The sequence below is a fragment of the Nansenia antarctica genome (assembly GCF_963989245.1).
Source record: "Nansenia antarctica genome assembly, chromosome: 2".
Taxonomy (NCBI): Eukaryota; Metazoa; Chordata; class Actinopteri; order Argentiniformes; family Microstomatidae; genus Nansenia; species Nansenia antarctica.
In genome coordinates this window covers 75,292,480-75,306,189 of record NC_137675.1, presented here as the reverse complement: position 1 = coordinate 75,306,189, position 13,710 = coordinate 75,292,480, and the positions used below count along the sequence as shown (strand labels likewise).

The 13,710-nt window shown below is 47.2% G+C and overlaps 1 protein-coding gene across 1 annotated transcript in view; it reads left to right on the top strand.

The window, feature by feature from the left end:
- Window positions 1–228: 228 nt before the first annotated feature.
- The window catches only part of mei1 (meiotic double-stranded break formation protein 1), a gene marked incomplete at both ends in the record, with an annotated part of 37,565 nt that continues 24,083 nt past the window's right edge, over window positions 229–13,710 (top strand). Inside the window, 14 exons of the mRNA XM_080523430.1 lie at window positions 229–369; window positions 585–708; window positions 3,695–3,745; window positions 4,199–4,272; window positions 5,598–5,703; window positions 8,786–8,998; window positions 9,280–9,428; window positions 9,628–9,742; window positions 10,680–10,796; window positions 11,055–11,154; window positions 12,602–12,736; window positions 12,911–13,025; window positions 13,165–13,256; window positions 13,582–13,710. The exon at window positions 13,582–13,710 is cut by the window's right edge and continues 19 nt beyond it. Of these exons, the coding sequence (XP_080379556.1) occupies window positions 229–369; window positions 585–708; window positions 3,695–3,745; window positions 4,199–4,272; window positions 5,598–5,703; window positions 8,786–8,998; window positions 9,280–9,428; window positions 9,628–9,742; window positions 10,680–10,796; window positions 11,055–11,154; window positions 12,602–12,736; window positions 12,911–13,025; window positions 13,165–13,256; window positions 13,582–13,710 (1,661 nt within the window). The remainder of the gene's footprint in view (window positions 370–584; window positions 709–3,694; window positions 3,746–4,198; window positions 4,273–5,597; window positions 5,704–8,785; window positions 8,999–9,279; window positions 9,429–9,627; window positions 9,743–10,679; window positions 10,797–11,054; window positions 11,155–12,601; window positions 12,737–12,910; window positions 13,026–13,164; window positions 13,257–13,581) is intronic.

Sequence of the window (13,710 nt, the reverse complement as noted above, 5' to 3'; positions counted from 1 at the left end):
TATAAGGTAAGGTTGTCAAACTGGACTTTGACGTCGCTGACTGGACGCTGACGTGAGATATCAGCTACCGTAGTTCGGCTACCGTAAGTTAGTTAGCTAGCTAGGGTAGTAGTAGTGTACAGTTGAGTTGACCACCTTGATAATGCCAAATAATAATGCCTCACATCAACAAACATACGTCTGCTGGCTTTCTTCCGCAACTTCTACCAGGAGAACGTCGTGTTCAAAATGAGTGTGGACGTCATTTACGACAAGATTCACTTCAGGCACGATCCGAAATGGACCGGGCGCCTGGGCCCCCCCGAGCAAGGCGGCGTGACGCTGTGCGTCGCCTGTGTGATTGAGATGATGGAAAGTGCTGACATTGCGGTAAAGTTAAAAGAGCTATATTATATTCTAGTGTAGTGTTTTTTTTAAGTAAAACATTCATACTCTATTCATATTCAATCCTGTCTCCTGGAAGCTTCAAGGGTGTGCATGTTTTTGTTTCCTTATTAGCCCAGTATTAACACACCACATTCAACAATACGAAATCATTGATTAGATGTCCATATGACACCCTGTTGCCCTTCCTCCCTCCCCAGTGTGTGAGAAAGGCTGTGGCCCTGACAGGGATCACTGGCGTGCTGAAATGCTCCCCCGGGGCTCTGAGGGAGCTGCTACTGCAGGACCACAGGGTCTGCCTGCATTTCATAGCATCTTTACTGGGTGAGACAAACACACACACATATGCCCCCCCCCACACACACACACACATTAAATGCTTTATTTATGTCCACATACATGTACAATTCTAAAGGACATAAATATTCAACAGTGCATTTTGACATTATGGAAACAATCTGTTACAATCGCACGCACACACACACACACACACACACACACACACACACACACACACACACACACACACACACACACACACCAGCAAGCACTTACAGTTATTATGCACCTGTATTTAGTCATTACAGTCAAGGCAAGGCAAGTTTATTTATATAGCACATGTCATACAACAGAGGCAATTCAAAGTGCTTTATTTAGCGCATAAAAGAAAATAGGCCAAAGTAATACAAATAGATATAAATAAAACATTAATTACGTAAAACATAAAACATTTTATAAGCATAGCTTAAGTGCAAGTGTTTAGTCATAAATGCTGCAGAACATTACTTCAGGTTTTTAGCCTAGTTTTGGCCGCGTTCGTAAATTCACCGGAGCGCACACTGGGTTCAACGTCATAATGGGACCAAGTAATTTGATTGGACAAGAGGCAGTCACATGGACGCTCCGACGCTCTCAGAGCGAATTTACGAACGCGGCCTTTGAGTTTGGGCCTGTTTGAGTTTTTCACTGTGTTTTGTTTTCACTCTTGGAGTGTTTAGTAGTTTGGTCTCAGCTGACCTTAGGGGCGTTGCTGGAATATAGGGTGAGAGGGCGGTCTGATATATCTGGTATATGTATTTTGGTCCAAGACTATTTTGTGATTTATATACAATTAGAAGTACTTTGAATTAAATGCTCTGGGAGCCAGTGTAGAGATCTCAGGATTGGTGTAATGTCTCTGATTAGAGAGAATCAATGTGGGTACTGACTTTCGATCTTTTGAGTGTCATCCGCATAGTTGTGGCAGGCAATGTTGTTATTTTTAAAGATCCTAATGGAAGCATGTAGAGATTTAAGGGGGCCAAGGATTGATCATTGGGGAACTGTCAAGTCTGACACGTCATTTTAATTTGGTCGGATACAAAGCTGCCAATGGAGACATAGTAGTTTCTTCTTTTTTTTTAACTTTGTTTATTGTTTTTTTGGGAGAGCAACAATTATGAATACAGCATTTATAAAAAGTAAAAAGGTACATACAGTTTACACTCTATAGAAAATACTTACAAAATGTAAAGACATACAAACAAAATCAAAAAGACATAGTAGTTTCTGTCCTGTAGGTAGGATCTAAACCAATAGGACAGTGTCTGAATGTCCTACCCAATTTTTTTGTCTATCTATTAGAATGTTATGGTCTACAGTGTTAAAGGCAGCACTAAGATCTAGTATTTACCAAAACAGAGATTTCTCTGGAATCTGTATTTACGCAAATGTCATTGAGGACCTTAATAAGCCTGTTTCAGTGCTATGTAGGGGGGCAAAAAGTAATTTGATTGAAAGTCATCAAAGAGGTCATTTAGGGTCAAATAGTTACGTTCCATAAGTTGTTTGTGGATAACCTTTTCAATTATTCTTGACGGGAGTAGAACTATGTACAAGTCTTCTGGGCTTCGTTCCCTCCTTGCATAGTTTTAAAGTTGAGTTTTAAATCATGTGTTAAAAAATAAATAAATAAAATAATATTATTCTAACACGTGATGCTGCTGTGTGACTTCCCTGGCTGCAGCCTGGGAGGCTGTGCGTTCCTAGCTGCTGGTGCTGCTAGCAGACTCGTCTCAGCCAAAGACTAGACGTATCACAAATTAGCATTTTTTTCTGGAGAATCATGTTAAATTCTTGAAAGATTTTGAAAACACGGTGTAAAGTGACTGTAGTCCAATAGTTATAATACAGTTTTTCTACTGTTCGTCTAGCATTGTGACTGTGTGAGCGTACCTATGTTCCCCGGTACCATAGCTCCCTCCCGAAAAAGGGTCCTATGTTCCCCGTGTCCTATGTTCCCCACTCCCTAAGGTTCCTTGCTCCCGAAAAAGGAGGTGTCTCTGCCCGCAACAGACGCACCTTTCGTGGGCCTGAAAGAGCGCACCCAGGCCGTTGCGCGTCTCCCTACTGGGTAAAATATTACGGCACCAGGGACTCCCAGGTGGTCTCCCATCCAGGTACTAACCTGGCCCAACCCTGCTTAGTTGCCGAAGTCTGAATAATGTCACCGATCATCCATATAGAACCACCGTGGGCACCTCCACACGCTGCCGGTGAGCGAAACTGCCCTGCCCAATCGGACCCTTTTTCGGAGCGGGGAACATAGGACCCTTTTTCGGGAGCGGGGAACCTTAGGGAGCGGGGGAACTTAGGACCCGGGGAACATAGGACCTGGGGAACATAGGACCAGGGGAACATAGGACCCGGGGAACATAGGACCAGGGGAACATAGGACCTGGGGAACATAGGACCAGGGGAACATAGGACCTGGGGAACATAGGACCAGGGGAACATAGGACCAGGGGAACATAGGACCTGGGGAACATAGGACCAGGGGAACATAGGACCTGGGGAACATAGGACCAGGGGAACATAGGACCTGGGGAACATAGGACCAGGGGAACATAGGACCTGGGGAACATAGGACCTGGGGAACATAGGACCAGGGGAACATAGGACCCGGGGGAACATAGGACCTGGGGAACATAGGACCCGGGGAACATAGGGATGACCCCGTGACTGTGTGCCAATGGCCCCTGATACTAGCATAGATCTGTTTTTTTCTGTTCTTATCATGACTGATCATGCACAAGTCATTTGGATAAAGGCGTCTGCTAAATGTCTAAAATGTAAACATTCAAACCCATAGCACAGTTCTCTCCCTGGTACTAAATTGACATTCATAGACATAAACTTGTACAAGCTGTCTCAGATTTTCCATGCCGTTTACAGTATGTGCACAAAAAGAGATGGTATAGGCCTAGGGGTACATCAGAACAGTCCTCTCCTTTATTATCCTGCTTGTTTTGACACATTTTGTCCTCTGCAGGGATGCTTCATACTGTATACGACTCAGCTACACTGGAGAAGGTGGTACAAGGTGAGGGAATAACCCAAGGGGCTCTGAATACACACACACACACACACACAAACACACACACACACACACGTACGCACACACACACAACCACATAGAGCTGTTTGTCAATGCTTGCTTGTGACTGAATCATAATTATTGCCTTTCACCACAATACTGTATATTCATTTCTTATTTTTCCGTTGAATGAACTGTTGGTGGTGTAAGCTGACAGATTCTGGGTGTGATAATGTGATATGAGCTTTTACTGTTAGTGCAGCATTAGAATGCTGTAGGTAATTAGGTTTCTGCCAGCTTAAACCACCTGGGACCACTAGGTTAAAGAAGCATTTACAGAGGTGTTTACTCTCCATATCGCTGTGTAATGTGTGAAATGCACAATTTGCAAGTTCCTAAACAGTGTAAATAATGAATAATGCAATTGTAGCTGTTTGTGTGTGTGTGTGGCTCTGTCAGTGCTGGTTCAGCTGCTTCTGGAGCTGCAGAGTGAGCAGTATGTGAGCTACGTCCTGGAGGAGATACACACACAGGTGAGACAACAACAGGTACACTGCATTGTTCCTGTGCCAAACACACACACACACACACACAAACACTGTAAACATGGCGGACAGCAATGATAACATTACCATCATTTTGCTGGTGGCCAACTATTTTATGTTATCGTGTTAACATTAACATTGACGTTAACTAGTTTTCTGTTGCTAACTTTAGTGATGTTGACAGTAGATACTCATTACTAACGTTGCCATTTTCATCTTTTAAAATTCATTCAAATGAACTTTAATTCATCCCATGTGTAAACATGATTATTATCTGTTTTGTTACACATAGATGCATCTTCAATAATACTCTCAAGATTACTATCAAGCCGCAACCATAACATTTTGCAAGGACTTGCTCCGACATTTTCCGATTGGAATGTTCCGACGCTCAAACAACTGTCAGCGCATGCGCAAAACATGCCGGCATCGATAACCTCTGAGGCATATGATTCCGATTCATCAAACAATTACCGGTTCTCAACTGGAACTGATTCTCGATTCCCATCCCTAGACCTAACACACACACACACACACACACACACACGCACACACGATGACACACATACCATTATCTTGGTTTGCAATTTGGTTTGCATTCTGCAAAGCATCAGCTACTCTTCCTGGGCTCCTCACAAAACATACATAGAGTCGGTCATGCATGTTGTTTATATTTGCTCTCATTGTGCACTGCAAGGGAAAAATGAGCTGCTCTGTTCTGAACCCATTGTAGCTTCCCTAGATTTGTTTTAGTAGTGCCTGTCCAGACCACCGGGCAGTCATCTAACTGTGATAATACTAGGGTCTGTAGGACATGTTTGGTCAGATGTGGTGTTAAAAAAGAAAAACATCTCTTGACTACAGATTATCACTTTATTGCCTTTTTCTATGTACCCTCACCTTCCGGACCTAGTGTCACGCACATGCATTCACACACACACTCAACCGTGCATGCAGACGCACACGTGGTTGTCAGTAGGGATACCTGGGAATAATTAACACTGGCCCTAGGTGTGGAGAGGTCCTCTCACATTACTAGAAAGGGACTTGATTAAAGGAAAATTATTGGAAAGTGCCTTTGTTGTTGTTGGGGGGGGGGGGGGGGGTAGTATTGTTGACAGATTAAGGGAAAGGAATAGACATATACCGTAGGAATAAATAGATTGTATGGAAAAATTAATATAAAACCGAAAAAAATGTTATACTTCTGTTTGGTAAATGTTTTGGGCATCAGTTTGTAGTTGAGCTGCTTAGGTTATCTCTGTTCAGATCTACCTCCCCTCATAATTTCTGTCTGTCTGTCCCCTGTCCAGCTGTGTAACCAGTCCAGTGTGAGGGGTTTCCTGCCCACCTTCACCTTCCTAGGGAAGCTGGTGGACACGGTGCCTAACCTGCCTCAGAGCCTGGCCTCGCAACACGGTGAGAAGGTGGTTAATGTGGCTAAGTGGGATGCTTGGGATGGTCCTAGGTGTGGACAGGTCCTCTCACATTACTAGAAAGGGACTTGATTAAAGGAGAATTATGGAAACGTGCCTTTGTTGTTGGGGGGGTGGGGGGGGAGTATTGTTGACAGATTAAGGGAAAGGAATAGACCTATACTTAAGGAATAAATAGATTGTATGGAAACATGTTAATGTGAAGTGGGATGCTTGGGATGGCCCGACTCTAACCCTGTCCCCAGGGTATTGCGCACAGCCTGGGGACTATTAGCCTGGAATAACGACGACTCAATCCTGGCCTTAATGGGAGTCAATTTACTGAGTAAATTATTTGTTATAATTTCAGCGTATCACAAGGCGTGGCTCTGAATCAGAAAGGTGTGGTGTGTAATGAATGGGAGAGAGTGGTTGATGTGTGGGAGATGGTTGATGTGAAGTAAAGCCAATGGCTATGCACCGTCCCTTTTCAACAGTTTTTCTATTGGCTATTATAATGATGGCCAAGTTTGACACGTTGGTCCACCAGATATTTTTTGTGTCAGGAAACGAGACTAGCCAGACTCTGACGTCAGTGATGTTTAAGACGGTTAAAGGGGGGGTTAGGTTAGGGTTAAGGGTTAAAAGTTGAGGGTAGGGTGGTCCTAAGGTTACTACTCAAGGCCTGCGGTAGCTCTGGGCAGGGGTGCGTCTTGCCCAAACGTGCGTCTTGCCCACCTGATCAAAAGTTAAGACTTTTTTCTTCTTCTCAGAATTGTTGATATTCTGGAGCATGTTGTACTGTTTAATCTTATATTTGTATTTACTGTAGGTCCATATAGTATGTCTATCAATTCCCCCCTCCTCTTGCTCCACTCACCCAGTGTTTAACCCTGCTTACTCTATTTTAACCCAGTGTATTCTGATGGAGCCTCACGTTGTGCTTCCCCCCTGTTATATCAAGGGCTTGTATTTACATATTGGCTTGTCAATGCTGTCACTGGTGATAGTGATGAGGGTGTCTTGGGTGAGTTATTACGAGCGCACCCAAAGCCCCAGACCCCCCTCTGGAATCTAATTCTCTACCGCCATCACCTGTATATCACCTGGTTCCTCCTCGGACCATTAGTCACTTGTATCTATGCAGACACTCTATCAGTCACTGGAATGTGTTTATATTATAGGCCTTTTTACATTACAAAGTGTCACAAAGTGCTTCACAGTGAGGTGGGCCTGGGACATCATTGAAAGCTCATGGACTGACCTTGATAGAGAGTGTTTCCGCATATCTCACTCAGAATCTCAGGTAGTGACTCCAAGGTGAAGTGTTTGTGTTTTATTATGTGTTTAAGTGTGTTTAGGTGTGTGTGTGTGTGTGTGTGTGTGTGTGTGTGTGTGTGTGTGTGTGTGTGCACGGATGTGTGTGGGCAGGTGCGCGTGTGTGTGTGCGCAAGCATGCAAGTGTGTGTGTGTGTGTGTGTGTGCATTGTCTGCGTTTTACTAGTGTGTCTGAGATCAGCTTCCCAGTGTTGTGAGTCTATGCGGGCCGCCGCTATTGATGGTGTGCTCCTGCCGGCGACCTGTCACTCAGCGAGGCTCCAGCGGCCTGTTTGGAGTAACGACAGCAAAACAACGGCAGAGACCAAAACCCTAGAACCCCTCTGTGTTCCACTGAGGGAGGAGGGTGGATACACACAAAGAGAAAGAGAGCTAGAAGAAGAAGAAGAAGGAATTGAAGCCACCACTATTATAATATTTGTATTATGGTATACTCACTGGTGTGGATGTATTGTACCTGTAGATTGCAAGGTGGTATAGCATGTATGCATTATTACACATAGGTTGTGTTGTGTGTATTACGTATTATTTTATACTTGTATACTGTATTATGTTTCTGTTATTTGTATTAAATGTTTTTTTTAATGGTATGGAGGAATTGCCCAATAGGGCTGAAAGATGATCCAAATAAAAATGGAAAATTCAAATGAAGGATTTGAAAGATAGGCAGGGGATGGGGTGGGGGAGGGGTGGGGCGTTCAGGAATAGCAAGAGAGGTTAAAAGAGAGAGAGAGAAATAGAGAGAGGGATGAAAGGAGCATAGAGGGGAAACGATAACATAGAAATCGTCTCGGTGCGGCAATTAACAGGAATTTCTGAACACCTGAACATGCAAATGTCAATGAAGTTGTCTGGTTTCTGCAAATGAACGTGGGTGTTTTATTCATTTGCACTAGACTAGCTACAGTTCTCTGTGCAGTCAGTGTTGAAAGTGACTAGTGGCTTTCTCTAATTAATTCCCCTCCCTCCCTCCCTCCCTCCCCCTCTCTCCCTCGTTCTCTCATCCTGCTTGGCTCATACAGTATATTTTGGTTTAATCAAACATGTCTGGGACCGGGAGTCTCTCCTGACTCAGTGGAGTTTGATACGCTCCATAGAGCAGCTGTGCCTGGGCATCATTGGCCCTAGCTCTCTCTCTCTCTCTCTCTCTCTCTCTCTCTCTCTCTCTCTCTCTCTCTCTCTCTCTAACCTCTCTCTCTCTCTCTCTAACCTCTCTCTCTGTCTCTCTAACCTCTCTCACTCTCTATTTCTCTCTATTTCTCTCTCTCTCTCTCTCTCTCTCTGCATCAAAGTCAAGTCTCCGTCCCAAAGGATGCCTGAGCCTCACATAGGCATATATAGTTGATAGTTGTGTTTTTTTTATGTCCTATCTATTCTCAGTTCTAGAGTGTAGCATGCTAGGAGGTTGGTTTCTGCTCTGGTCTGTTCAGTGGTGTTGCTTTCTAATCCTTGTCTACATATCTCTCTCTGTTGTGTTTGTTTTGTCTGTCTGTGTTTTTCTTTCTCCTTTCCCTTTCTCATTTTGTCCTCCCCTTTCCCACCTCTCTCTCCCTCTCCCTCTCTCTCTCTCTCTCTCTCTCTCTCTCTCTCTCTCTTGTCCTCTCTCTGCACCCCCTTCCTTCCTGTGCCCCTCTCTCTCTCTCTCTTTCTTTCTATCTCTCTCTCTCTCTCCATTCATCTCTCCCTCCATCTGCCCCCCCTCCCCATCTATCTCCCTCTGCCCTCATCCCCCTCTATCTCTCCCCCAGTGCCTCTGTTGGAGAGGCTGTGCTCGGCCCTGCTCTACCCCGACGAGGGGCTGAAGGCCTCGGTGTTGTACGTGTGGCAGAGAGTGTGGGGGGCAGCCGGGGCGGCCGGGGCGGCCCAGTGTCTCCCCGCACCCCTCAAGGACAGGGTGTGTGTGCTGCTGCTGAAGACCCTGGCTCACGCCTGCTCTCCTCAGCTCACCATCAACTGCCTGGGTGAGGGTGCGGGGGGGGGGGGGGGGGGGGGTCTGCACTTAGAAGGTATAGAGCAGTCAGACCTTTTAGACACTAATGGTGAATTATTGCTGCATAATGGCTAATCTAACAAACTAAAGAGTTTTGTGTCGCTCTTTAAGTGTGTGTAAATCTTCGGTGTACGTCCCTATGTTTGCTGTCTCTGTTAACGATGAGGATCCACTGTACTTTGTTGTGTTTAGCTTCTGTGTTTATGTGTGTGTGTGTGTGTGTGTGTGTGTGTGTGTCTGTGTGTGTGTCAGGTTTCCTGAAGCAGCTGCTGAAGCTGGGGCAGGTGGTGTGTAGGCTGATGAACATCTCCTCCGAGCAGGTCCTCTCTGACCCAGAGGGTGACTCTAGCAGCGGCCAGCTCTCTACGGAACACTGCTCGCTGCCTCTCATACTCAAAAAGGTCTCACACACAGCAGAGCCTGTCACGGACCTGATGTGCCACACTGGCCGTTGTCAGAACAAACTGAAAGAGAATAATGTCTCTTGTGCATTTTTTTTGCTAGCCTAAGATGATTCTGTTGTGTGTGTGTGTGTGTGTGTGTGTGTGTGTGTGTGTCTGTGTGTGTGTGTGTGGGTGTGTGTGTGTGTGTGTGTGGTAGCTGTTGCTGAGCAGTGATGAGACGTTGCAGGTAGCCAGCGTCCAGTGTATGGCTGCCATCTTGGTTCACTCCCCGAGTCAGTACTGTGCTCCCTTCATCCACGCTGACGTACCTGGTGAATGACCCACACACACACACACACACACACACACACACACACACACACACACCTGTGCAATGTGCCACACTCCTCTTTCTCCTCCATCTCTTTTCTGCCTCCCTCATCACTCTCCTGTTCTTTTTCCCTTCTTCTCTCTGCCTCCCTCTCCTCCTTCCTCACACTGCTTCTCTCTGCCTCCCTCTCCTCCTTCCTCACACTGCTTCTCTCTGCCTCCCTCTCCTCCTTCCTCACACTGCTTCTCTCTGCCTCCCTCTCCTCCTTCCTCACACTGCTTCTCTCTGCCTCCCTCTCCTCCTTCCTCACACTGCTTCTCTCTGCCTCCCTCTCCTCCTTCCTCACACTGCTTCTCTCTGCCTCCCTCTCCTCCTTCCTCACACTGCTTCTCTCTGCCTCCCTCTCCTCCTTCCTCACACTGCTTCTCTCTGCCTCCCTCTCCTCCTTCCTCACACTGCTTCTCTCTGCCTCCCTCTCCTCCTTCCTCACACTGCTTCTCTCTGCCTCCCTCTCCTCCTTCCTCACACTGCTTCTCTCTGCCTCCCTCTCCTCCTTCCTCACACTGCTTCTCTCTGCCTCCCTCTCCTCCTTCCTCACACTGCTTCTCTCTGCCTCCCTCTCCTCCTTCCTCACACTGCTTCTCTCATTCCTCTCTCATTTTATCCATGCCTTCCTTTCTGGTTCTTTCTCTCCTCTGTCCCATCCCTCGCTCTCTTTTTCACTTCTTTCATTCCCTTTTTTCCCTCTGAGTTATTTTTAAACATCTGAGTGTCACATCCACAGCACCATTTCGTCTCCTGTGTCTCATTCCTCCGTTTCATCCCCTCTCCCTCCCCCTCTCCCGCTCCCTTTCCCTCTGCCTCTCACCCTCCCCCCTTCACTCTTCTAATCCCTCTCTCTCTCGTCTCACCCCTCTCCTTCTCTCTCCCTGTGCCAGAGTTTCTGTTTGAGCGATTGAGCAGTGTCAGTGAGGTGCTGCTGTGGTCGGTGTACAGCTGTCTGCTGCTGCTCACTAAGGACGCGCTCTTCTTCTCCAAGTGTCACTCTGTCTACGGTGAGACAGGACTGACAGCCTGGCCTTCACCTGGTCATCACAGTGTTAACAAGCTAGACCACCAGCCAGTAGGCCTCAGCTGGGGGCTGAAGTGAATGTGTGTGTGTGTGTGTGTGTGTGTGTGTGTGTGTGTGTGTGTATGTGTGTGTGTGTGTGTGTGTGTGCATGTGCATGTATTTGTGTGTACGTGTGTATTATGTATCTGTGTGTATATGTTTTGTGCTCACATGCCTGTGTGTATTGGTGTTTATGTACCAGGTATTGAGTCTCTGGTGCGCAGTCTGAAGGAGGCCCTGAGGCTGGCCAACCTGGAGGTCCAGAGACGGGGGCTTCTGCTGCTGACCTGCATCCTGGAGAGGTATCATCATCATCATCATCATCATAACCATAAGCATAATCATAAGCATAATAATAACAACAACAATAATAATAGGCATAACCATAATCATAATAATAACAATAATCATAATCATAATAATATAGTTATAGTTTTATTGCCATGCAAACAACTTGTCAGTCAATTGTTGGAATTTGGTATTTTATGCCCTAGGCAAGGGATCGGCCATAGACGGCAACCCTGGAGCAATTAGGGGTTCAGTGCCTTGCTCCAGGACAGCCGGGGTTCGAACCGCTGAATTGCCGACCTTGCGATCATCAGACGCCGGCTCTACCTCCTGAGCCACTGCCTCCCTGTGAGGTTTCGATTTCTATTAAGGTGAGGGCAGGAGGCCCAATAGAGGGCAGGAGGACCAATCACCTTAATAGAAATCGGCAGCGGCGCTCATTAATAGAATTACCTTGTCATCTACAAGATTAAAACCTACCGCGCGGCAATTACACCCACGCTACCTCACAGGGCCGGCCCATATGTGACACACGTCACGTAAAATCATTGGCAGTTGTCCTTCACCTTTGGCCAAAGTAGCGTGAGTGGTTTCTGAAGCGCGACAGAGGCGCTGAGCTGGCAGAAGCGTGACACAGGGAAAAGGGTGGTTTTATCTCATTCTAATGACATTGTGTCTGTCTGACTGTCTGTGTTCTGGCCCGAGGGGCAATGTGAGGTCCCTCTGGGCTGCTGTGGCTGTTGTGGCAACACTCTGCCTGGCCACGTCTATATTGGTGCCACGTCACAGACAGAGAAAAAGCAATGTTGATATTTTTATGACAGCTATAGGTCATGGCCGTTTGTTTATTATGTGTGTGTGTGTGTGTGCGTGTGTGTGTGTTTGTGTGTTTTTGTGTGTGTGTGTGTGCGTGTGTGTGCGGGTGTGGGTGTACTGTGCGTGTGTGGGTGCATGTGCGTGGATGTGTGTGTGTATATGTGTGTATATGTGTACACGGGTGTGTGTGGGCGGATGGGTTTGTGTGTGGGGGGGTGGTGTGTGTGTGTGGGTCCACGGTCTGTGCACGGTGTGTATGTGTGTGTGTGTGTGTGTGTGTGTGTGTGTGTGCGGGTGTGGGTGTACTGTGCGTGTGTGGGATCATGTGCGTGGATGTGTGTGTATGTGTGTGTGTATATGTGTACACGGGTGTGTGTGGGCGGATGGGTGTGTGTGTGGGGGGGTGGTGTGTGTGTGTGTGTGGGTCTACGGTCTGTGCACGGCGTGTGTGTGTGTGTGTGTGTGTGTGTGGGTGCATGTGCGTGGATGTGTGTGTGTATGTGTGTGTATATGTGTACACGGGTGTGTGTGGGCGGATGGGTGTGTGTGTGGGGGGGGTGGTGTGTGTGTGTGGGGGGGTCCACGGTCTGTGCACGGCATGTGTGTGTGTGTGTGTGGGTGGGTGGTGTGTGTGTGTGTCTCCAGACAGCCTGTAGGTGTGCGTCTGTTTCCTAGTGGTTCAGGGTTCCTGAGCGTGGCGGAGGTAGTGCTCGCAGGAGTTTCCATATCCTGTCTGCAGGTGGCCACACAGGCCGCTCACGCTGCCACCGCCCTCCTCAGGTACACACACACACACACACACACACACACACACACACACACACACACATATGCTATATACATACACACAGTTACAACCACATATCCAGACACAGTGTGAGCTACCGAGCTAGAAGTAACCTAACCTTATGCATTAACGACAGATAGTATCGAATTGTCTGTTTGTGTTTCCAGGCTGAACCACCAGTCCAGCCCGGTGCAGTACAAAGTGTTAGAGAAGGTGGTGGAGGCCTTACTAACCAGATGCACTGAGATGCTCTTTCTCACCTCCTCACATCATCTCAGCACTGTGAGTCTGCCTTTGTCCACGTATGCGTGTCAGTGTCGGGCTGAACTACCTGCACGGTTACGGTTAGTGTTAGTTTATTTCTAATAGGAATCCCATTAGAAAGTGGCCTTCTGACTTTGGTCTCTTTTCTCTCTTTCAGGGGGTTCTCAAGGTAGCTGGGTCCAGCAGCAAGGCCTCAACAGAGGGAGGGTTTCTACTCCAGGCCCTGGCCTGCTTCCAGGCCGCCTGCAGGTCAGTAGGGTTAGAGCAGCAGCAGCACGTCTCAGCGTCTCAGCAGTGAATTTCAACTGATCATAGCGAAGCTTTAAGTTACACAATGTTGTCTCTGCAGTAAGTGTCAATGGTGTGTGTGTGTGTGTGTGTGTGTGTGTGTCTGTGTGTCTGTGTGTGTGTGTGTGTGTGTGTGTGTGTGTGTGTGTCTGTGTCTGTGTCTGTGTGTGTGTGTGTGTGTGTGTGTCTGTGTCTGTGTCTGTGTGTGTCTGTGTCTGTGTCTGTGTCTGTGTGTGTGTGTGTGTGTGTGTGTGTGTGTGTGTGTGTGTGTGTGTGTGTGTGTCAGGTTGGCAGAGCACTGTGGGTCTGAGCCGGGTCTGAAGGAGAATGCGTTCACAGCTCCGTCCAAACAGGGTTCCAGTCAGGACTCTCTGGAGTCCCTGTGTCTGTGTCTGCTACGCTGCTGTGACACTGT